Here is a 25,800-nt window from a genome sequence, read left to right as displayed (position 1 = left end):
AGGGTGAAAATTACCCTACTAATGTACTGATATTTTTAGCACCCCGAGTGAGAATCGAACTCGGGACCTTCAGCACTGTAGCCATCGGTCTTAACCACTAGACCACGAATTAGAATAATTGTTTGGCGTGCTAAAACAATAACAATAATTTTAAATTTACCGCGTTTTAAAGTTTAGGGTAAACCGCAAAGCATGTCGGGATATTGTGATGTAAACACTTGGAATAGGGTATGTTGTTTTCCCTTGATTTGCTGCCATTTTTGTGTGCTATCGCCTCGTGATGTCTGCTGTCCCACAATCGTCAGATAACGATGCTTGGGCATTGTTATCTCTGATGAAGTCTGCACCAGCAAGTCCTAAAGGCATACAATGGCAGCCGGATCCACAGAACCAGTCTATTGCCAGATTAGAAGGAAGAGACTTCGAATATTCTATGCGAAAAAATCGGATCACAATAGGGAGAAATAGTAGCAAGGGTGATGTCGACGTAAACATGGGCCATTCTAGTTTTATATCTCGTGTTCATCTTGAAATTTTCTACGATCAACCTAACTTCTTCATGAAATGTGGTGGGAAGAATGGCATATTCATTGACGGCATCTTTCAGAGAAAAGGCGCACCGCCTTTACAGCTTCCAAGGACGTAAGCACGCATTTCCCCCATAAGTTGGCCCCTCGAACTTGTCGGCATTGTTTACAAACAAATACTTGAAAATAAACGACGACACCGTTTTCTATCGACAAATCGGCTTTCAAGCTATCAAAATTCACAAATTTAAAATATCAAAACACGTCTTAAGTCTTTATTTTGTAAATAAAGGGTAACCATGTGCTCGTCAAATAATGGCCGCTATGTAAACAAAATGGCTGCATGTTTGTTTACGTTTTAACCTGAACCTAATCGTTTTATCTTTCTGCATTTGAAATGAAGAATAAAAAGGGACATTTTGACTCTCATACTTTAGAAAAGAAACATCATTCCCAAAATTTCAATGTTCTGTTCAAATCTGCTTTTGTTTTAATATTTGCAAAAAAGGGTGTTTTGTTTGTAAACAAAATTTTGAAAGCTATCAAGCATGACTTATTGCCATAGGTGTGAGGACATGTCATTTCTTATGTGAAGTAAACATTGATATACTTTTGAGTTATTTTAAGTACAGATTTTTATTCAATTACTTATTGAAATTTTAAATGAATACATTCTTCAAATTTTAAATGAATATGTTCTTCCAACAAATTTATTTCAAAGCACATAAAATTAAACGAAAAAGCTTTTCTCTTTTGAATCAAGTTTATATTATTTTTCAACAGGTTACCTATGACTTCTTGGTACTCAGTCAATTTAGAGCAAAGAAAGAAGTAACATTATCATTAATCGGTGTGATTGAGGGGAAATTTTACTATTTTCCGATGAGTTTGTTGTGTAAAGAAAATATGAGGCATCATATTTTCCTCAAGAATATACCATTAAATGTTTGATGTTACTTCTTTATGTTGCTCTTAATTGACTGCATACCAGGATGTTGTAGGTAAATATAAACCAGATTCAAAAGTCGGTAATATGAAAATAGCCTAGTAATTATTACTAGACACAACTGACAAAGTACATACATGTAACATCATTTAAATATACAAAATGAATATTTCTGCCTTTATAAAAAAAAAATATGATTCATGAAATCTATAGCAACATAGATTACATAACAGCAACAATTCAATTGGCAAATATTGTTTATGCCTAGATATAGAGTGACCCCTAGATAAAATGGAATTTTGTTTTGTCAATACTTTTGATTCAAAAATGAAAATTTCTCCATTTATGGTTCATTTAGCAGAGTAAAACAATAGACTATCATAATGTTCCTTTTACTTATGTATTAAGCTTTTTTGTTTTATATTTGTAGATGTGTTCTAAGATTTCCTAGTACAAATATTAAGATTGTGTTCCAGTCTTTAGTAGAAGACAATCCCCCAACAACAGCCCCACCCCCTCCACAGCTGGAAACCCCACCAAAGAAGAAGGCACCATTACCTCCATTAAAGATCAACATCCCAGATCCTGTTCAGCAGCCACGGTTTGAAAGTCCTTGTCCATCTCCAACAGGGACCATTAGGTATGTTCAGTGATAAACACAAAGATAAACAACCTATAATCAGGATAATGAAAAAATACAAACATAAGACATTTACAAACTCAGGATATTTGTGACTAATTTGTCACCAATTTTAAACATCAAGCAGTTGTTTGTACTATACTCACAATTCAAAGACAAAAATGACAAGTACACATGTATCCCAAAAAAATGCCCCCCCCCCTCAAAAATAAAAAAAGAAAGATGATGAATATGAGATTAAATGAATCCTGGAAAAAAGAATTTGAGGATATTAAATGGTTTTGATTAATTGAAAACTAAAGAATGAATTAAACAAATCAGTCATGGCAAATTAGTCAACAAATATTAAACAAAGAAAATTACACAAATATATATTATGCTATGATTTGAACCAAAGCTTCATCTTTGAGTCTTCATGAAATAACATGCAACCAACTTAAGTCAATGCTTTTCGATCTTCTATCAGCAAAAAAATCAATACAACAAACTAATATTGATGAGTTAAGGTCAAAGGGCACATTGCGTCAAATTTGTTGTAAGGAAAGGGCTAAGCGTCTGAAAAAAGGCAAGTTTAATCGCTTAAGGTACATGTACATGTAAAACACTACATTATTAAATGTCGATACATGACAGTTTAAAATTCCCAAGGCAAATACACAATTAGGACAAGTGATTTTCTCTTTCTGACAAGTAACGTATCAAAAGCACTGCCAAAAGGCAAGTTGTTTAAAAAAAATAATGTCCAACTCTATATAAAGCAATGTATTTCTGATTAAACTGTTCTGTGTTTTGTTTTTCAGTGCAGCAAATTCTTGTCCAACATCTCCAAGAGGAGGCACATCATACCGTCCTAACTTCATATCTGAGGCACAGATAGCTGCCCTGAATGCTGCTGTAACTTCAAACAGTAGTGCTAACAGTCTTACTAACAATAATAGCATTAAACACGAGGAAAAAGACAATACCCCAATGTTACAAATTAGTGAAACATCAAATGGAGCTGGGGGAAGTCCCAAAGATGATTCAAAGCCTCCTTATTCTTACGCACAGTTAATAGTTCAAGCTATATCATCAGCGCCTGATAAACAATTGACACTGAGTGGCATCTATGCTTACATAACAAAAAATTATCCTTATTACAGAACAGCTGACAAAGGTTGGCAGGTAGGTATTAGCAGTTACTCTAATTAGCACTCTGCCACGTTGACTAAATGCTACATCAAAGGTGTAAAGAATAACAGTAATATGAGTTGTGTGAATTTAGTACTACTAGATTGATGATATATTTTACAGATTTATTTATCTAATTTGGGTAATGCAGTGTATAGGTTCACCAAAATTTATAATTATTTTACAGTCCTGAGAAATTTTTCAACAAAATACAATATGTGGACTCACAAAAACAAGCAATGTAAAAATTATTGTCACTTTAGGCTCAGCCTAAAATTCAATTTTGAGCATGTTGAGAAAAAATCTGTTTTATTCATATATTTTTTTCAAAATTCATGTTCAAATTATTGCAATTATAACCCTGTAGCATTTTTGGCAATAATTTGTGAATTTACAGTAATATACATGTTTATACCTGTCAACCAATGTAAAACTGCAGGGTTGGACTGGCAAGAAAATTCTGCTCAAAGAGGCTGGCTCCAGTGGACCCCCTAAACTTATAGAAGCCTGTCATTTGTTTTATATTTTCTAAGTGTAAATTTTTAAACATTTGTAAATGCTATAAATTCCTGACCCTGCAAAATAAGCCCAAAATGAAAGAAGTAAGTTATAAGAGGTGTGCTATAATTAGAAAGAAGATACAGTGAGAAAAAATTGTGTACTGGTATATCCACAAACATTTACACTTCCTGTTTGGTTTGGTGTTAAGAATATATGTCAAGCTTCTTCCTTTAAGTTGTAAAAAAAACACTAAATAAAAATTCAAATAAAATATCTATTTCCTTTCCTTTCAGAATTCAATACGACATAATTTATCATTGAATCGTTATTTTGTCAAAGTACCTCGATCACAAGATGAACCCGGTAAAGGATCATTCTGGAGAATAGATCCTGCCTCAGAGGCCAAATTAACAGCACAAGCATTCAGAAGACGTCGCCAGAGAGGGGTGCCATGTTTTAGAGCACCATTTGGGGGCCTTTCCACTAGGTGAGTTAAAAAATTGAACAGGAACGAGATCAACAAAAGAATTTTTTGTAATGAGGACCTCACAAATAGAGGAATCAAAGTGCTGATTACTCAAATGTTTGTTTTAGGCTCAACAAAAACAGATAAAGCAATATAGCTGTTAAGAAACACAGATAAAGCAATATAGCTGTTAAGAAACATAGATAAAGTAATATATCTGTTAAGAAACACAGATAAAGCAATATAGCTGTTAAGAAACACAGATAAAGCAATATAACTGTTAAGAAACACAGATAAAGCAATATAGCTGTTAAGAAACACAGATAAAGCAATATAGCTGTTAAGAAACACAGATAAAGCAATATAGCTGTTAAGAAACATAGATAAAGTAATATAGCTGTTAAGAAACACAGATAAAGCAATATAGCTGTTAAGAAACATAGATAAAGTAATATAGCTGTTAAGAAACACAGATAAAGCAATATAGCTGTTAAGAAACACAGATAAAGCAATATAGCTGTTAAGAAACACAGATAAAGCAATATAGCTCACAGATAAAGTAATATAGCTGTTAAGAAACACAGATAAAGCAATATAGCTGTTAAGAAACACAGATAAAGCAATATAGCTGTTAAGAAAAACAGATAAAGTAATATAGCTGTTAAGAAAAACAGATAAAGCAATATAGCTGTTAAGAAACACAGATAAAGCAATATAGCTGTTAAGAAACATAGATAAAGTAATATAGCTGTTAAGAAACACAGATAAAGCAATATAGCTGTTAAGAAACACAGATAAAGCAATATAGCTGTTAAGAAACATAGATAAAGTAATATAGCTGTTAAGAAACATAGATAAAGTAATATAGCTGTTAAGAAACATAGATAAAGTAATATAGCTGTTAAGAAACACAGATAAAGCAATATAGCTGTTAAGAAACACAGATAAAGCAATATAGCTGTTAAGAAACACAGATAAAGCAATATAACTGTTAAGAAACACAGATAAAGCAATATAGCTGTTAAGAAACACAGATAAAGTAATATAACTGCTGTGAAACATATGGACACTGCAAGATATTATTGTAAAGGAATCAAAAGTGGTAACACAAATATTTGTATGACTTAATAGTAACATACAAGTACAGAATAACAACTGCATTATAGAATGAAGTTACTATAGTAGTTTCCTAACAAAGGCCACACAATGTTAAAATGTGTGTGCTTCTCAACAATATCACAAAGTTTAACTTAATTCATGAAAAAATTCAGACTGTTCGTACTGTGGATATTTGTGGAATAACTTTTGTCGGTTTAGGGAAAACATAAATTTACATGTGTAGTCTGCACCGTTAACCACTAGACAGATGCCACAGACTAGTAAATATTGATTCTGTCTAGTGAAAATTTCAAAGTTCTGTATAGGGACAAGTTTTGATATTTAGTTTCCAGACTAGTATATGAAAAAGCTTTTGGCTCAGACTGTAGACTTGTGTACAAACTATTGCTAAATTATAAAAAAATATTATTTCTTTTACCCACAAAAATTGAGTGCACAGTATTAGATATTAGTATTTCATAAAATCAAATGTAATTAAATTTATTTTCAGATCTGCACCTACATCTCCTAGTCAGATGGGAGGTTCATTTACACCTGACAGTATGTCACGAGAAGGTAGTCCTATCCCGGAACATTCAGAAGAAAGCATGCCTCCAGCCCCAACCCAAAACTACATCCATCATCAACATCCACAGATTATACCTGCAAGTTCTATTGCAGAGCTGTGTAGAATAAGTCAGTCAGCGCCTGGATCTCCTGCAGGTAAATAGCCACATTTATCCGACATATCTGTTGATTCTTTTACACAGCTTTGGTTGATAAGATGTTCAGTACTATGATCTATTTCAAGAAATCATCCAGACTGGGATACATTTTGATATTAAATTTTTGCTTGCCTTTGAAAATCATTTTGATTTGTTTCAAAAAAAATTTCCATCAGATAAAAAAGGTTTTACAAAATGACTTGAATCTATAAACTGTCCTATTTCTTATAATCAACTATTTTCAGTTCAATTAATTTTCAAAATCACATTTTTTTTTAGTTGAATTTTTATGCTTCACCTTCGATAGTAGAGGGGCATTATGTTTTCTGGTCTGTGCATCCATTTGTCTGTCTGTTTGTCTGTCTGTTTCAGGTTCAAGTTTTTGGTCAAGTTGGTTTTGATGAAGTTGAAGTCCCATCAACTTGAAACTTAGTATACATGTTCCCTTTTATATGGTCTTTCTGATTTTTATGCCAAACCAGATTTTTTTTACCCCGATTTCAAGGTCCACTGAACATAGAAAATGATAGTGCAAGTGGGGCATCCATGTACTTGGGACACATTCTTGTCTTCACTTGTTTGTTATCATTCTTATTCCACTTGATTAATAAAGTCCTCTATATCAGTCACTTGCTTGCAAGACAAAATTTCTAAAATTGAACTAAAATCAGTGATTTTAAAATGGACTATTGATTGAGCAACTTGTTGTATCTTTCAGCATCAAGAGTTATGTCCCCTATTTCAGTTACAACAATGCAGCCATCTGTGTCGACAGTATCGGCTCTTCATCAACTTCCCACAGTCATCACTAAGCCCAAAATCATGGTTACAAATGCTGCCCAGATGGTGTTGAATGGACCATCCCATACAGTTTCTAATTCATCTTTAACTAATGGGGCCCATACAGAAATTAAAAAAGAAAACAGTTTGTCAGCTCTATCATTTGGTAAGTATTCTCTTAGTTAGTTACTCTTTTTAGAACAAAATATAAATTCATATTCATTTGTTATGATCCTGAATATATAGATGTTAAGCAGCCATAAATCTATCAATCACAAATTCAGTTAAGCATAAAATTGTAAATAATGTTTTTTTATACGACCGCAAATTTTGAAAAAAATTTCGTCGTATATTGCTATCACGTTGGCGTCTGCGTCGTCGTCGTCGTCCGAACACTTTTAGTTTTCGCACTCTAACTTTAGTAAAAGTGAATAGAAATCTATGAAATTTCAACACAAGGTTTATGACCACAAAAGAAAGGTTGGTATAGATTTTGGGAGTTTCAGTCCCAACATTTTAGGAATTTATAGGGGCCAAAAAGGGCCCAAATAAGCATTTTCTTGGTTTTCGCACTATAACTGTAGTTTTAGTCAATAGAAATCAATGAAATTTTGACACAAGGTTTATGACGACAAAAGAAAGGCTGGGATTGATTTTGGGAGTTTTGGTTTCAACATTTTATGAATTAGGGGCCAAAAAAGGGCCCAAATAAGCATTATTCTTGGTTTTCGCCCAATAACTTAAGTTTAAGTAAATAGAAATCTTTGAAATTTTATCACAATGTTTATGACCACAAAAGGAAGGGTGGTATTGATTTTGGGAGTTTAGGTCCCAATAGTTTAGGAATTAGGGGCCAAAAAGGGACCCAAAAAAGCATTTTTCTTGGTTTTCGCACCATAACGTTAGTATAAGTAAATAGAAATCTTTGAAATTTCAACACAAGGTTTATGACCATAAAAGGAAGGTTGGTATTGATTTTAGGAGTTTTGGTCCCAACAGTTTAGGAATAAGGGGCCCAAAGGGTCCAAATTTAACTTTGTTTGATTTCATCAAAATTGATTAATTGGGGTTCTTTGATATGCCAAATCTAACTGTGTATGTAGATTCTTAACTTTTGGTCCCGTTTCCAAATTGGTCTACATTAAGGTCCAAAGGGTCCAAAATAAACTTTGTTTGATTTCATCAAAAATTGAATAAATGGGGTTCTTTGATATGCCAAATCTAACTGTGTATGTAGATTCTTCATTTTTGGTCTTGTTTTCAAATTGGTCTACATTAAAGTCCAAAGGGTCCAAAATTAAACTTACTTTGATTTTAACAAAAATTGAAATCTTGGGGTTCTTTGATATGCTGAATCCAAACATGTTCTTAGATTTTTGATTATGGGCCCAGTTTTCAAGTTGGTCCAAATCAGGATCTAAAATTATTATATTAAGTATTGTGCAATAGCAAGTCTTTTCAATTGCACAGTATTGCGCAATGGCAAGAAATATCTAATTACACAATATTGTGAAATAGCAATTTTTTTTTAAATTAGAGTTATCTTTCTTTGTCCAGAATAGTAAGCAAGAAATATCTAATTGCACAATATTGTGCAATTGCAAGAATTTTTTTTAATTGGAGTTATCTTTCTTTGTCCAGAATCAACTTAAATCTTTGTTATATACAATATACAATGTATATTCACTTTTTACTGCCAACTGATAAATTAAAATAATCTTAACCATTCAGTGATAACAATCAGTTTTTTTACATCTTAATATTTTATGATGTATTTAAATGAGTAGTTATTGTTGCAAACTCCATTAGAAATTTTAATTGCGATTAGTTTTGGAATAAGGGAAAGTGGGATGTGATTAAAAAAATTGGGTTAAATTTTCTCATTTGAAATTTCATAAATAAAAAGAAAATTTCTTCAAACATTTTTTTGAGAGGATTAATATTCAACAGCATAGTGAATTGCTGTAAGAGAAAACGAAAATTTTATGTTCATTAGAACACATTCATTCTGTGTCAGAAACCTATGCTGTGTCAACTATTTAATCACAATCCATATTAAGAGCTGAATCCAGCTTGAATGTTGTGTCAATACTTGCCCCTACCGTTCAGGGTTCAACCTCTGCGGTCGTATAAAGCTACTCCATGCGGAGCATCTGGTTATTACATTGTTTATGCATATTCAAAGCTGCTTGAGATTTTATTGAATTATTGTCTCCCCTGCAACAGAAGTCGCTGTATGCCTGACATAGGTATTACAATTTGCAGCTTCAGTGGTGAAACCTTTGATTTTGTATAGAGCTTTATATTATTGAATATAGGAAACCTGAATGCTTCATATCTTTTTATATAGGAGACCTGAATGCTTCATATCTTTTTATATAGGAGACCTGAATGCTTCATATCTTTTTATATAGGAGACCTGAATGCTTCATATCTTTTTATATAGGAGACCTGAATGCTTCATATCTTTTTATATAGGAGACCTGAATGCTTCATATCTTTTTATATAGGAGACCTGAATGCTTCATATCTTTTTATATAGGAGACCTGAATGCTTCACATCTTTTAATATAGGAGACCTGATTGCTTCATATCTTTTAATATAGGAGACCTGATTGCTTCATATCTTTTAATATAGGAGACCTGAATGCTTCATATCTTTTAATATAGGAGACCTGATTGCTTCATATCTTTTAATATAGGAGACCTGAATGCTTCACATCTTTTAATATAGGAGACCTGATTGCTTCATATCTTTTAATATAGGAGACCTGAATGCTTCATATCTTTTAATATAGGAGACCTGAATGCTTCCTATCTTTTATGCAGATACCTTATGTTGCAAAGTTTCTGTCTATCATTATCATTGACCTCATTTTCATGGTTATCTGACTACTTGAAAAAATATATAGTTTTTTTATGTGAATTTCTAACTTATAATGAGTAATAGTAATAGAATAACTATATTTGTATATAGGTCCCTTGCAAGGTCTACATGACAACCAGACATGGTTTACCTAATCTTTACCTCGTTTTATGGACCACTATTTGATATGGTCACAGTCTATTAGAAGTACACTGGTTATTGTTGTAGCCAATGCAGATATGATCCTAGGTGAAAAATTGGAAGTCATGCAACCATATTGAGTATCAGTTTGTCTGCAATAATTAAACAAACATTGTTATAACTTTTCAGATAAGTTTCAAGGAGTTACAGTTGGTGGTCAGACTGTTAAGCCTGTTACATTAGTAAGAAATTTAATAACAAGTTTAGCCCAACAAGGCGGAATGTCAGCAACTGGCCAGCCATTTACTGTGTTGCCGACCAACTCAAGTCAGTCGAGTCAACCAACGGCTATTCTGCAACAGTCTATTAGTAGTACATTGGCAGGGTCACAGGGCTTGACCTTGCTATCTCAGCAAGGAGGCTTACAGTATGTTAATGCCGCAGGGGCAGCTTCGCGGCACTCTGATGGGCAACAATCACAGACTCAGTTTTTGGTAAGACTGTCAATAAGAAACTAAACATCTGAATTTGAATGATTTTATTTTCATAAATTTTGATAAAGATATTTTTATGTAATTTTATTTATTTTGCGTATTTACCTCTGATAACTATTATCATATGACAACACAAACAACAATTAAAAAAAAAAAAACATCGCACTCTGAGGAAAATTCAAAAAGGAAAGTCTGTAATCTAATTCAAATCCGAAAATTCCAAAGCTCAAACAAATAGATAACAACTTTCATAATCCTGACTTGGAAGGTAGAAAATGGCGGATGACATTACAAACAATAGACAATGCATAAACATGACGTCACATACCTGATTGTGTCACTCTGTTCTGTAGGATGCTGATGTAATCGGCCAAAAACGTTGCTAATGTTGGACGATAAATGTTGTAGTAAACTTAGGTGTTGTTGTCAATTTATCAGTACTTAAAATAATGTATTGTGTACAATATTTTAAAAAGAGGGAAAGAATTTATTTGGACAAAAGGAACTTAACAAAAAAAATTCAATACATACATCCCCATTCCCTAAAGGGTGAATAAATAGTCAAGTAAGTTATTGTATTTACTAAGATAGATTTAGTTGTTGCACATGCTTTAAACAGGTTACCAGTTTTCATACCATAAAAAAGTTTGTAACAACTAAATGTCTACTGAAAATATAAAGCCATAAATGTTAATGATTGGTATATAATAATCTAACAATCAATGTTATATTTTCATTGCATCAACTTCAAAGTTTTTGAAACTTTATTGTATAAATATTTTTTTCTCATAATTCTTTAAAATAAAATATTATTTTCCATTTCAGGTGACAACTGTAGGTGGTGTTCCGTTGACACTTCCTGTTACGTCAAAACGTCCGGCGGCGGCAGGAGACGGTGATAGTGCTATTGAAAACAAACTGATCAAACTGGAGGAACAAGTCGGGAAAGAAGAACCAAAGGCAGAATAAAACAATTGATTTTTACAGAAATTTTTACTCTTTTGTCTGTTAGTTGTTATTGGAGAAATATTTTTACACATTTTAGCTCGGGTGGGTGACAAACACATGAAAGACTGTTTTTGATTGGTTATTTAGAGATGATGACTTGATTGTTTGTTATTTACGACCTGATTGTTAAAGACGATTGAAATTGACTGTGTGTGGATATATATATTTCCACTTTGTATTATTAATAGCAATACTTCTCAAAAGTTAATGTTGTCAGTATTTTTTATACAGAAATTCACCGTAAATTGTGTTTTTATGGTTTTGAGGGAGGTTGTTACAGTCTTGAATGAATAAGTTATTTCTTCACTCCTGAATAGACCCCCAAAAATACAAATAGATTATGAGTTATTCCCCTTTCTTGGGATTTGCAATAGTTCTCAGCTTTGATAACTTAACAATAAGCTATTCGTAACTTCTAATTTCTTGCAGTGCATTATTGTATGTTGTATTTGCTTTGTAAAAAAATAATATAGTCTTTGTAGTCAAATTGAAGTATAATTAAAAAAAAAATGTGTAGATAAAACAAAAAATAGATATTTTCTTTTGTCTTTTGCTTTTCAATATATCTTATACAAACCATTGCTGAGAACAAGAACTTATCCCTTGAAAGCTGAGTAACTTATTTCTGTATTGTTTTATTGTCAATTTCTGAATATATGACATGACTTAATGAAGTACTATATATACACGATAAAACTAAAGATTTTTTTTTTCTTTTTCAACCTACCCCTAGTTGGATTTGACACATCATAGTCTAACTTGACCACCTTATGGAATGGACATGTTTCTTCTTGTTGTATTTAACTTTCAGGTATAATTTATTTATATATTATAAGTATGTGTATTGATAATTTCTTAAAAAAAAAAAAAAATAAGTTCAGGGGGCATGGGTTGAAAAAGGGAATTTCTTTAGAGCTGTAGTGTAAATGTAATTTGTTATAGAGCAAGAGACTCTCTAAACATCTTTGTTTTTAATCCTGTAAAGTAGTAATTAATGCAATGTACAAAGTAAAGTTTTTAAGCATTAACAGTTTGTGGTTATTTAAAAAAAAATCTGCCTTTAGAGCACATGTTTTCTGATAGTTCGGGTGTCACATGGGCAATACTTAAATAATTAGAAATGGTTTGGGAATATAAATAAATAACTGGTCTTCTAATGGCATTACTGTTAGCATGTTTTAAACACACAAATAAAAGTTGTGATAATTGGCTGACAAACGCTTTGACAAATCAAATTTCACCAACTTTATTGGAAGATATTTTATTTTGAAAAAAATGTCATATTTCCAAAAATATAAAGTGATAATGAAAAAAGCCCATGGTCTGATGTAAATCAAGTTTGTAGAATAAAGTCCTGATATTTACATTTTATCCTTTTTGACCTAATTCATTGATTGTTGTTTTCTTGTTAGAAATAACTTAATATTTGCTAAATCTTGCAAATGATTTTGAGGGAGTTATCTTCTTTGATATATGATTTCATGATGATTTCCTTAGTGAATAAAATAATGCAAACATCATGTTTATTTTACATATCATGTTGGAAAAGATTTTTTTTTCGATGGTGGACTTGGTATATGATAAAATGAAAAAGTTATTTGGTTTTATTAAAAAACTGAAAAAATTACTCACTCTTAAAAGCATTACCCGGTAAATGGAACAAGTTTATATAGAAGGCAGCATTTAGCTCATATTTTACATAAAATACATGTTTGTCTACTGATAATAAAGATATAAAATTTGAATGAAGTAGAAAAAAAAAATGATAGAAATTAATTTATTGTCTGCACAAATATTTTTTGTTGTTGTTTACACATTGTAAGAATGTTTTCTAATGATATTGTTTATCTATGAAGTTGGGGAGCATCTTTTAATGTTTTGAAGGGAGGTTGGCAGTTTGGTTTAAAGAACATTGCTTTTATAATTAAAAAAAAAAGTGAATGTTTTAAAAAAATGAAGATATGACCATATTTTGTATAAAAGATGGGAACAGAAAAAAATAGAAAATTGGTTTTGGACAAGATCTGTATATGTGAGAATATGCAAGTTATAAGAGTTTAAGAAAGGTACATAACTCTGAATGTTTTGTCTGCATATTTGATATAGACAAACAATAACAAATTGTATCATTATGCTGAAACAAGTATCAATAGGCAGTTTTTATAAACCTTGTACTATCAAAAGGACATATTGCATCTGAAAATAAACTACAGTCCTTGGTGAAGCAATGCATGTAAAGTGAAGATATATATGGATATTTTTTTATCATGATTAGTTGCAAAATATTAAGGTATTTGAGTGGACATAATCCTAGATAATTCAATCCTTTATATGTACGGATTATCATATTAATGAACTGGTATAAACAGATAAAACTTTGTACGAGACCAGGATGATTTGTGTTGAGAGAATTTGTTGTTGGAGATGTGATTTTATCAATTAATAATAGTGCTGATAACTTTCTGTGTTAAATTGTAATTATGGATCTACGTTTGGATAGATTCTCATGATTGTTTAATTGCTTGTATGTAAAAATTAATTGTTTTTCTTTGTTGAAAAATGCAAATATAGTATCTAACTTTGTTGTGATAAAACATTAAAGCTCAGTCCGTTTATTTATCAAAATCATTTGCATTCTGGGTAATTAAGATTAATGCTAAGGGCTGTTTTACTAACTATACATTGTACCCAAGGAAGGCACTTTAAAACAAAACTCAGTTATAACCCTTTTAAACAAATTTGGTTTATCATGTACATTTTTGTTGTACTTTAACCTACTCATTGGGGAGATCCAAATTGCCTTCTTTGGATCCTCTGTATGTTTTTCTTGAACATTTCAAGCCTCGTGATTGCAAGTTTAAAACAGCCTCTTTTTGACTGAATATTTATGGCAGCCTCATTGTGACTGAACAATTTAGACAGTCTTAATTGTGGTGAATTTCTTTTAATGATATTCAACCATCACTTGTGGAAGAAGTGAAATGCCCAGCTTTTTGTTGTTTAATACATATTTATTAGATTTATTTGAATTATTTAAAGATAGCCATGTTTTATTGGCAAGTTATGATGACTAATGCTTTATTACAAATTGATACATAGATTATAATATGAATTAATAATCTTCAATTTGAACTGCTAATTCTCTGTTATTTCTCTTTTAATTTCAACAATAGTTGTAACTTGATGACCTGAATTTTATGGCAAACTCCATAAACTGCTTAGAATTTTCCCTTGATTAAGAAATAATTCTTCATACTTACTTATGACAGTTGTTTAATCTCTAAAAATCATTGTTACTCAAGAATAAGACATAACAAATGAAAGTTCATTTTAAATTAAACAAAAATCAAATTAGGAAATTTAATCATCAATATCGATTTATTGTACATCATTGTACATTCATACATAAATTCAGATTTCAACCAATTTCATAAAATGTTTGATCAAATTATTTGTTTTCAAACATTACAAAAGCATATGTTATGATTTTTACCCATAATTTTTCAAGCTAACAATATATACTGATGATTATGGATTGAAAATGTTCATTGTAATTTATTATTTTGTATTGTCTTCATTAACATTATTGTGGACATTGTAAATAGAAATGTAACAGTGTTGTTCTCTTCATTGGTGAACAACTATATTGTTGTTCCACATCATTGGTGAACAACTATAGTGTTGTTCTCTCAACTGGGGAACAATCATATTGTTGTCCTCTTCATTGGTGAACAACCATATTGTTGTTCCACATCATTGATAGACAACTGTAGTGTTGTTCTCTCAACTGGGGAACAATCATATTGTTGTCCTCTTCATTGGTGAACAACCATATTGTTGTTCTCTTCACTGGGGAACAACTATATTGTTGTTCTCTTCACTTGGGAACAACTATATTGTTGTTCTCTTCACTGGGGAACAACTATATTGTTGTTTTCATCACTGTTGAACAATTATATTTTGTATCATTGGTATTTAATAACTGGATAGTAAAAATGGTATGTCCCATCAGTGGGTTGTACCACTCTGATCAATAAAAATATTGTTTTACTCAAACTCTTGTTTTATTATTGTGCCATCAAAAGTACATTTTTGAGTTATGATTGCATTCATACTGATATCAAAAGCTTTTTTTATGACCCATTTATGGGCATTATATTTTCTGGTCTGAGCGTATACGTTCGTTCGTCCGTCTGTCCCGGTTCAGGTTAAAGTTTTTGGTTGAGGTAGTTTTTTTGATGAAGTTGAAGTCCAATCAACTTGAAACTTAGTATACATGTTCCCTATCATATGATCTTTCTAATTTTAATGCCAAATTAGAAATTTTCCCCCATTTTCACTGTACATTGAACATAGAAAATGATGATGTGGATTGGGCATCCATGTACTGGGGGAACATTCTTGTTTCCAGCCATTCCTCCACATTTCATATATATATTTCCAGCAATTTATACATGAAATAGATTTGCTCATGTATGACCATACCTGTGTGTAGAAAATTGTTTTTATTGAAAGAAACAAAAGCCATGAAGGTAATATTGAAATAGGAGTTATCCTTCTTTGTTTATGCATTAACCAAAAAAATGACAAAAAGTTGTAGATGATTTTACTTCAAACCTTTTATTTTGGGTGTTAAATAATTAATAATTTACAACAAATGGTCAATTGAATTTGAATATACCTAAGGCTGAATAACCCACATAGCCATAGACAGATAAAATATTACAGTAATTTCTTACAATTTAATCCTAAATTCCATTTAAACTGAGTAAACCATGAAAAACCGTTGATGACTCACGGTCCTATGAATAAATTATGTCTATGAGCTGATAAACAAAATGACGTCAGCCAATCAGTAGATGTGTTTCATACAAAATTAAATTATTGATATATATTGCATATCATTGGTAGACAACCAAATCAAAATTCAAATATGTATTTATTTGTAAATTACAAATTAGGATGGACACCATGAAGCCACAAGACTTCCTAGGAACTACTACAGTTGCACCAGCTAATGATTTAGGTGATCAATATGGAAAGCTTCATAAAAAAAGGATAACGGGGTTTTAGGAGGGGTTGGGGGTTGGCGTAATAAGAACTAGAACAAAATCTTCCAGTGCAAATAAACAACTTATGAATAATTATTACTCCAGCAATAGACAAGTATCTAATTAATTCTCCATATGCCTGGAAAATTTAAAATAAAGATATGAGGTGTGATTGCCAATCAGACACCAAATTATGAGAAAGGGATTTATAAAATATACTGTTTAGTCAACTTTAAAACTATTAAGACATTAGAAAGACAGATAATCTGATATACATGTAAGCTTTAAACAAAAGAATGAAAAGAAAAAAAAACAATATAACAGACAGAAAGGTCTAGTTAAATGAATAGAGAATAACTAGCCTAAAAAAAGAATGGATTATATTGTGCAAAAGTATAAAGAATAATTGTGAGAAAAGAAAGAATTGGGTAATGAATATTGATTGCTGAAATAAATGATTTATAGAATAGAGTTTTGTCCTAAGTCAGATGTCAAAGTTGATGTACTGTAGTAGTCGTCTGTTTATTTAGTTCATAGGTGCTTCTCGTTTCTCCATTTTATAAAGATTAGACTTGGTTTTCCCATTTGAATGGATTTACATTTCTTATTTTTATGCCCTTTATAGCTTGCTGCATGGTGTGAGCCATCATCAGGCTCCATGTTAAAGGCTGTACCTTGACATATAATGGTTTACTTTTATAAATTGTTATTTGGATGGAGAGTTGTCTCATTGGCACTCATACCACAGGTTCCTATATCTATTCATATACTTACAAAATAAGTTATTCATGAGAAATTTGCACAAAAGTGTTATTCTTCAAGATGATGTCTTGTAATTTTAATAAAACATAAATTAAGGACCCAATCCACACCATCATAAATCATTTTAATAAGCTTTTATAATATCAACTAGTATGAAATTTGGGATGGAAATGCAAAATAGTAACTAATTTTACAGATAAAATTCATATCATGATTAATCTATTATAGAACTTAACATGGCTAGACTAATAATTGCGTCACCTATAGATTAAATTAGTGTAATTATGTTTGTAACAAGTTTTTTTTACAGCTTAAATAATTACCATATGTCATATCAGGTCGAGTGTTACCTGACCAAGTATAGTTGTATGATTAAGAATTGGATTTCAGCTTAAATTTTTTACCATAATTGTTTTTACACTTTATGTGCTTAGACAATTCACCAGGCTTTAGTGCAAAGATAAGATTTTTTTTAAAAATAAAGCTGTTATTATATGAATAAAACTGGAAGGAATTGATATAAATGGATGAATTTATTATAAACATAAGATCAGAGGCGGATTAAGGGGGGGGGGGGGGGGGGCAGGGGGCCTGGCCCTTCCCCCTTTTTGGGAAAAAATTGGTTGCTTATGTAGGGAATTACTGAAGCGTGACTGGAGCAAGCCCCCTCCTAGCTCAGTCAGTGGGCCCCCACTTCTGAAAATTCCTGGATCCGCCACTGAAGATGAATGAAATAAAGTCATAATGCAAACCTATACAGCATGAGTTTTATAATTGTAGCTTAATGAAACTTTACAAAGTATACCCCCCCCCCCAAAAAAAAAAAAAAAAAAAAAATAAATAAATAAATATAAAAATTGAATAAAAAATAAATATATAATGAAATTGAGAATGGAAATGGGGAATGTGTCAAAGAGACAACAACCCGACCATAGACAAAAAAACAGCAGAAGGTCACCAACAGGTCTTCAATGTAGCATAAAATTCCCGCACCTGGAGTCGTCCTTCAGCTGGTCCCTAAGCAAATATATACTTGTTCAGTGATAATGAATTGTGTTTGCTCTCCTCCATCTTCGAAGTTTTGATCTGAAGGAAGTTATCAAAAATGCAAATGAACAGAAATATTATTTAATGTCATAATAAGCTAGCCAAATAATGGGAGGGTCTGGATTGGGGTTATAGAGAGGTTCTATTCAGACAGGCATGTCTTCATCAGCTTCCAACTTTAAAAAAAAATCATTGCTGGATCTTTGATGCAGTTAATTCTGAATTAAAATATAAAAAAGAAATTTTGTATGATTGTCAATGAGACAACTGTCCACAATGACACAAGAATTAACAACTATAGGTCACTACAGCCTTCAACAATGAGCAAAGCCCATACCTCATAGTCATCTATAAAACTAGTTATATTTGTCTGAATCAGATTCTAAGAAAGGAGCACTTCACAAAATAACTGCAAAAGTAGCACCAGAAAAGGAACAGACTAGCTTTTAATGTATAAATCTTGTCACATCAAATGGAACTATACTTCACAGAGGGTATCTGCACGGAAGAACGCAAAACAAAATTGACAGTTCACGATGAACGAACAATCAAAAAATTTCCTGTACGTTGATTCTTTTATCAATTTCACGAAACATGAAACTTTTTCACAGCTGCACGTGAAATAAAAATGGCAAAACATGTTGCATGAAAATAACTCTTTACCATCCCCTAAAAAAGTAAAAAGAAAATAAAACAATGCACATTCTAATAATAAAATAATGGATGTGTATATTGTATTAGAAAAGAGAAAATGTAATTTTCGTTAATAGATTTTTAATTTTTCATGGATATAATTTTAATTTTCCCAGACTTTTTACTTGACAAAGGGGAATAACTAATGACCACGTGGTACAAACCGGAAACAACCACATCCATAGCGACCATAACAACGATAAGGGCTGTCGAACCAACACATTGCACAGCACTTAGCGATACTTGACAAATATCGTTAGTGAACTTATTTCATGTAAGTAGTACAGTCGTACAACATTCGAACAAGATGGCAGCAGCTACGGCAACACTGAGGAGCACTGAAATTCCTCCTACTATGCCAGAAACTACAAGAAATATGACTGTAAATGGGATGGAAACAACATATCAGGGAAACACTGGACCTGATATGGGAATTTCTACAATGGGATTCCGGTCTCAGAAATATAACCCAGCAGAGTGGCACGAGACCAATTATTCCAAATATTATCAGTCCTTTTCTGACCGAGACAATGCCGAGAGGATCAGACACGAATCCAAAAGAACCATGAATGAAACTGAGTCAACTACAAATAAAACACAGGCTGAAGTAACCAAGAAACTTGGTGAACGACTCCAGGACATTAACTTCTGGAAATCTGAGTTGGAAAGAGAAATTCAGGATGTTATTTCAGAAACTGACTTGCTCTTGGCACAAAAGAAACGTCTAGAGAATGGTTTGAGAGCAACTGAAATCCCACTACATATTTCCACAGATAATTTAAATTGTAGACAGAAAAGACAAGGTGTTGATTTAGTTCAAGATGATGTAGAATTATCTTTATTAAAGGTAAATATTTTATAAGCACTTGCAATTATTTCATTTATGGCTTGTTTATTCAACTTTAATGTATAAACTGTAGTGTACCATACATATTATTATAATATAATATACATACATTAGAGACGATCTTAACAAGGGTCTAGAGGAACAGAAGAAAATGAAATATAAGTGTGAAATTATCAATGAATGAAAATTAAACAATTGTAGGATTAAGCTTTAACTTCATAAATTCATTTCTCTGTTGTTTCATTGTTTTAAACATAATTCAATTAGTGTTTGAATCAGAAATATGTTGCGGTATGAACCAGGGGCAAACTTGTTGGTGTGAATGTGTTAAGGGAGAAAACAGACCCAATACCTTTAATCAGAGTTCAAAGTTTATAAGCATTTAAATGCCATGTTACAACATTGAAAATTGTTTTTAAGCTTGCATTGTATGCTGATGGATAGAATTATAATATGAATAGGATAGATAAATATTTACATTTCAGTTAATTTTCTTATGTATCAGCGTACAGATATGTGATGCTTTCAAATTAATTGACAAAATCACACACTTACACAAGTAAATTAAATAAATATTAGAAAGGGACTACATGTACTATTGAATAAATGATAATTATATAAATTGTTTATTCAAATGTTATTGAAATTGAAGTTTTTAATCATTTTTTGCTATTCTTTTTCAGGAAGTAGAAATAATTAATAATGTTCAAGATTTGCTCAAGAAAACTATAGATCAATCTGAGAAACAAATTAAGTAAGTAAACTATATCTTTAAACACTTTATTATATTGTGTACTTTTATGAATCATAAATTGTTGTATTTAATTATTCAGATGTTGCAATCCTTATCATGATATAGTTTTAAACTAAATTGTTAGCACAACAGGGAGTTTTTTCAACCCAGGACAAAAGGGAGGGGTGTCCAACTTCATGTCCCCATTCAAATGCATTGATTGCCCCCCAAATAAAGGGGGGGGGTTCAATTCCCCTGGATCCGCCAATGGCACAATTAAAGCAATCATCGTAAGAAATGTAAACCATGATCCATACTGTTACACACCTGGGGTTGAAATCATTAACTTTTCTCAGTGCTTGGAGAACAAAAATCATGCTCGAAACATAAAATCAAGCATTTTGATTGGTTGATTTTGGAGTTTGAGTATTTAGAAATATATATGCACCGATTTGACTGGCGAATCTGCGCCTCTTGAACTATTGATGTTATAATAAAAAATATTCCCGTCTTACTCTGTATGTACAAACAGGATACCCATTGGTAATTGGATTTGTCTTGTAAGAACAAAAACATTAAAAAAATAATCAATGCATGCAATTACAATCGGATAAAAGTAACAGTTATTTAACTGAGCATTTAAAATACACATTCACTCATATAAACCATATTCAGAAGGATGAGTTTTTAAAATTCAAAGCAAACAATTTACAATGCAAATTTCTTAACTATAACCTATAAGGACATTTTTTGAATAATGAGAATTTCATCATTTTTAGCTACCATTCATGTTACATTCTATCTATTTTAGATTAAACAGAGAAGCTAAACAGAATTTGGAGATGGATTGGAGTGATAAGAAAGAGGCATTAGAAATAGATACCAAGTCAGGATCACTTAGGAACCACCATACAGATAAACAGTTCTATAGTGGAGCTGCTAAATTTGAAGAAATGTAAGTCTTTTTGGAGAGTTTTTTTTAGTTACCAGATTAAGGAAATGTAACCTAATGTGAGTGTTAAGTTTTTCTATCTTGATATTCAATCTTGAAGAATAACAACAGACAAAAAAGATTTTTCATATAACAAATTAACAATGCCTTCCATCATTGGCAGCAATTAACATGATTAAACTATGATATTTTATCTTTTTGTAAAAAAATCCCAGATAGACAATAGTTATTTGAATGTTTTTATATAATTTATTATTTATTTGAATATTAAATAGATGTATCTCATTTGTTCTGAAATATAAACAAAGAAAGTATTATATTCAAATTATCTTAATTTTAGTTTTTCAAGTAAGAGAAGTTAATTAAAATACGCTCCTTGAGTTAATTCCCTTTTGCACTTCAAAACTTTATTGTCATTAAACTAAATTGTTAAGTGTTATGTGAAAAATACAATGAACAAAAAATATAGTAAAGACAAACTGTAAAATAAGTAATAAAATAATAGATTTAACAATTAAATGTTTTAAGTACAAAACATGTGCAATGTTTTTAATCGTTTTTAAAGTAGTAATCAATGGATTCCAATAAATTCTTTGAACTTGAAGTAACACTTTGAGACCTGTTTCTTACATATCATAAAGACAAGAAATAAGAACATGTATATATTCATTGTTGCATAATTTTTTTTTAAAAGCTGTCTAAATTTTCAATTACTAAAAGAGAAAAAAACTACCTTGAATTGATGTTAAGTTTTAAGAAGCAAAACTTTGAAAAAATCAGCATGATCAGTAATCTTTAGTGTCACTAGTAGCCTAGGAACTTCTGAACCTACACTAATGCCTTTTTTGGGGGAAAGTTCTTGTTGATGAATGTAAAGTTTCCTATGTACTTTTTTGGGGGGTAACTTCTTGTTGATGAATGTAAAGTTTCCTATGTACTTTTTTTGGGGGTAAGTTCTTGTTGATGAATGTAAAGTTTCCTATGTACTTTTTTGCAGAATGATGTTTGTATTTTCTTTTGATTATGTTTCACAATTCAAATAAATAATAATGTTTCTCAATAATAACATTTTTATTTATACTCTTCATTTGTATCTATCTCACAGTCAGTCAACACCAGAATCTTGGGCCCAGTTCTCACATGATAATGTCGTCCGTGCAGAGCACGAGAGAATGGCATCCATTCAATTACGTCAATTGATTGACAACATCCTTGAGGACTCATCACGAGATATGAGAGAACAGTGTGACACAGTAGATGTTAACTTTACGAAGAGAATTGAAGAAATGGAAGATGCTAAAACAAAACTGGAGGAGAACCTTAACAAGGTAATTGAAGTTAAATAAACGCACTTAAACATCCAAACTGAAAACTATAAATATCAAAAAGTTATTTATTAAAGTTGCTAAGATTCAAATTGAAGTTTGACTATAAAAAAGTCAGAGAGCAATGACCTCACAAAATAAGTCTCGGAAACATTATGCCTATAGGTTTGTAAAAAATATTATTTAAAGAGTTTCCTCTTTTACAAATTGTTGATACATCTTTCACGGAGTTTGATCATTCATACTGTTAATTATTTTATTCTTAAAAAATTGTTGTAAATGTTTAGTAAAGAAATGGTATTTTGCTTAAAATGTACATTACTTAGGTGTGTAATTAACCAAAATCACTATAGAAGTGTTTTCTCAATTTAAATAAGGATTAAAAAAAACAGTAAAATTTTGATTTTTGATATATATATAAATTTGGAAACATTTAAAAAAGAATTTATAATAATTTAGAATTTTGAATTTCGATTTGAAATAATATGTATTAAAAAAATGTTATTTTTTTGTTCTTAGTATTTGAGGTTATTTATTAGAGAAAAATAGAATATGTATTAAAGCAATAACAAATAAATTGTTTAATTTAATCTTTGAGTTGTGACCCCTCAGTTGAAAAATTACACCTGAACAAACTGACTTCCTTAATTTGAATGCTAAGTCTCTAAATTAATTTTTAAAGATGTTTTTTTTTATGTCGGATAGTGTACAAAATATAAACATAATTTCATTTAATTTTTTTTAACAGATCTGCAGAGAAATCACCCAGATGGAGAGTAACATTGATAACCTAAGAAAAGCCATCCGTGATAAGGAGAACCCAATGAAAGTATCTCAGACTCGTCTCAACAACAGAACATACAGACCAGGTGTAGAACTGTGTAGAGATCCAGTGCAATACAAGTAAGTCTTCAATACTTTCATGAATGTTGATTGTTCACATATGAAATTATGACTCAAAGCTCATATATGAAAAAAGAAGATGTGGTAGGATTGTTAATGACTCAATGAGACAACTCTCCACACCAGACCAAATGACACAGAAATTAACAACTATAGGTCACTGTACAGCAAAGCACACGCATTATTATTATGTCAATCAGCAATAAGAGGTCCAAAATGATCGATCTGAAATTTGGTATACATGTTTTTGCCTATCTGAAAGCAAAGGAATCATGCTAAAGGAGGAAGTTTCAAAGAGGTGCCCTGTATCAGGAAAGGTACATGTTTGAGAACATCGCTGGTTAAAAGTGTAAACCAGTACAAAATTTTGCTAACAAAGGTACATCCTCACACCACCTTCCTATATCTATATAAGTTTCACATAGCTCACTTTTATATATGCAATAATGTTGATTAGCTCTTTGACATTTAATTGTTCTTAACCTTATTAGGTCAAATAAATGTACTTTTTTTATTATTGAACTTGTACAAATTTCAGATTGGTGGGCGAAGTAAATGAAATTGCACAATCAATAGATGCTCTTACAGAACAGCTGAACAATGCAGAGAATGCCCGAAAAGACCTCCAGGATAACCGAATGGCTCTTGAGAAAGAAATCTCTGTAAAGAAAAATAGCTTGTTTATTGATAGAGAAAAATGTGTCACCACACGTACACGATATCCCACCACACTGAAACTGCAGGGACATCAATAAAACACTATGCTTATGGATTTAGAATGATGCAGTATTGATTTTTTTTCTTTTTTCTACCATGTTTTGTCGTCTGCAATCATAGAACATTCTCACCATATTTGGTCATCATGACCTAATATAGATATGTTGACCAAATATGGCAATAGATTTGCACTGCACATGTACTTTGTCGACTGCCTCTATGTATCTTTGTTTGCTCATTCATTTTTCCAAACATCAAATGTGATAATTTTTTATATATTATATTAACTCTAAAAATGAAAGTATTATTTATGTGGCGGAGAAGATCGTTGATGCTTAAAATTTAAATCAACAGTTCAATTGTTGAGTTTTATTCAGATATATTTAATGTTATGTAAATAAGTAATAAATCATTCAAAAACCTACATTTGTGTCAAATATTAAAACAAGAAATTGTTGTGAGATTGCCAATGAGACAATTTTCCAAAAGAGATCGAAAGACACTGAAATTAACGACTATATGTCACCTTCCTTCAGCAGTGGATTGATTGATTGGAGGTTGCTTATCTTCAGCATTGTATAAAACCCTTGCAACAGCCAGGGTCAGCTATACATTTTTTAAAAGGCCACGAAATGACAAATGTAAAAGAATTCAAACAAAAAAGATTAACAGGCTGATTTATGATCAAAATAATTAACCTGGTTCTAGGGGCCATATAAGGTGTTGTCACTATTTTATTTTGTGTCTTTTGTCAGTCACCTGTTTTTTCACTTTATTTTGAAAATCTACCTCTACTGAAATCATAGCCATGTCAACTCTTTAAGTGTGTGAATCTCCTGCAGGTTGATCAGCATTTTTGGTCACAGTATCTAAAACTAGAACAAACTATCTCTAAAACTTTTGCAATTGGAGAAAACTACAAAGGGTAAAGATATATAGCCTACCAAGTTTTACCAGGAAAGTTTGGAAAAAGTTTGTCAAGTAGTTCTTACCTGTGAAATGTTGATTTTTCTCATCACTTGGCGTCCGGTGTCAGTCGTCTGTCGTTAACTTCTACAAAAACCTTCTTTTCTGAAACTACTGGGCCAAATTAAACCAAACTTGGCCACAATCATCATTGATGTATCTAGTTTAAAATTTGTGTGTTTTTTTACCCGGCCAACCAACCAAGATGGCTGCCATGGCTAAAAATAGAACATAGGGGTAAAATGCAGCTTTTGGCTCATAACTCAAAAACCAAAGCATTTAGAGCAAATCTGACATGGGTTTAAATTGTTTATCAGGTCAAGATCTATCTGACCTGAAAGTTTTAGATTAATTGGACAACTTGTTGTTAGGTTGCTGCCCTAAATTGGTAATTTTAAGGAAATTTTGCTGTTTTGGGTTATTATCTTGAATATTATTATAG

The 25,800-nt window shown here is 31.4% G+C and overlaps 2 protein-coding genes across 3 annotated transcripts; both read left to right on the top strand.

Annotated features, from left to right (window-relative positions):
- The first annotated feature begins 221 nt into the window (after positions 1-221).
- LOC134724451 (forkhead box protein K2-like) lies at positions 222-15,412 on the top strand. 2 transcript variants are annotated; one of them, XM_063587463.1, is made up of 8 exons: positions 222-642; positions 1,904-2,113; positions 2,914-3,277; positions 4,078-4,271; positions 5,860-6,071; positions 6,819-7,019; positions 10,050-10,354; positions 11,180-15,412. In XM_063587463.1, exons 1-8 carry the CDS (start codon positions 281-283, stop codon positions 11,321-11,323), a joined length of 1,992 nt encoding a protein of 663 aa, XP_063443533.1. In that variant the 5' UTR covers positions 222-280; the 3' UTR covers positions 11,324-15,412. The 2 variants fall into 2 exon arrangements, with proteins under 2 accessions (XP_063443533.1, XP_063443532.1); XM_063587462.1 differs by having other exon boundaries at positions 223-642; positions 6,792-7,019.
- A 3,661-nt stretch (positions 15,413-19,073) lies between these two features.
- Positions 19,074-24,816, top strand: LOC134724450 (tektin-4-like). Its single transcript, XM_063587461.1, has 6 exons — positions 19,074-19,762; positions 20,446-20,516; positions 21,307-21,450; positions 22,553-22,775; positions 23,521-23,675; positions 24,214-24,816. Exons 1-6 carry the CDS (start codon positions 19,223-19,225, stop codon positions 24,428-24,430), a joined length of 1,350 nt encoding a protein of 449 aa, XP_063443531.1. The 5' UTR covers positions 19,074-19,222; the 3' UTR covers positions 24,431-24,816.
- The last annotated feature ends 984 nt before the right edge of the window (positions 24,817-25,800 follow it).

Source organism: Mytilus trossulus, chromosome 7 (genome assembly GCF_036588685.1).
Source record: "Mytilus trossulus isolate FHL-02 chromosome 7, PNRI_Mtr1.1.1.hap1, whole genome shotgun sequence".
Classification (NCBI taxonomy): domain Eukaryota; kingdom Metazoa; phylum Mollusca; class Bivalvia; order Mytilida; family Mytilidae; genus Mytilus; species Mytilus trossulus.
The sequence above is the reverse complement of the archived record's forward strand: the minus strand, read 5'-3'. Positions and strand labels throughout refer to the sequence as shown.

Bases quoted from the DNA above. Each gene is read 5' to 3' on its own strand.
- LOC134724450 (XM_063587461.1), top strand. From the start codon at position 19,223: ATGGCAGCAGCTACGGCAACACTGAGGAGCACTGAAATTCCTCCTACT. The intron at 20,517-21,306 runs GTAAGTAAACTA...TATCTATTTTAG, and splicing joins CAATCTGAGAAACAAATTAA to ATTAAACAGAGAAGCTAAAC. The intron at 22,776-23,520 runs GTAATTGAAGTT...TTTTTTTAACAG, and splicing joins TGGAGGAGAACCTTAACAAG to ATCTGCAGAGAAATCACCCA.
- LOC134724451 (XM_063587462.1), top strand. From the start codon at position 281: ATGTCTGCTGTCCCACAATCGTCAGATAACGATGCTTGGGCATTGTTA. The intron at 2,114-2,913 runs GTATGTTCAGTG...TTTGTTTTTCAG, and splicing joins TCTCCAACAGGGACCATTAG to TGCAGCAAATTCTTGTCCAA. The intron at 4,272-5,859 runs GTGAGTTAAAAA...ATTTATTTTCAG, and splicing joins TTTGGGGGCCTTTCCACTAG to ATCTGCACCTACATCTCCTA.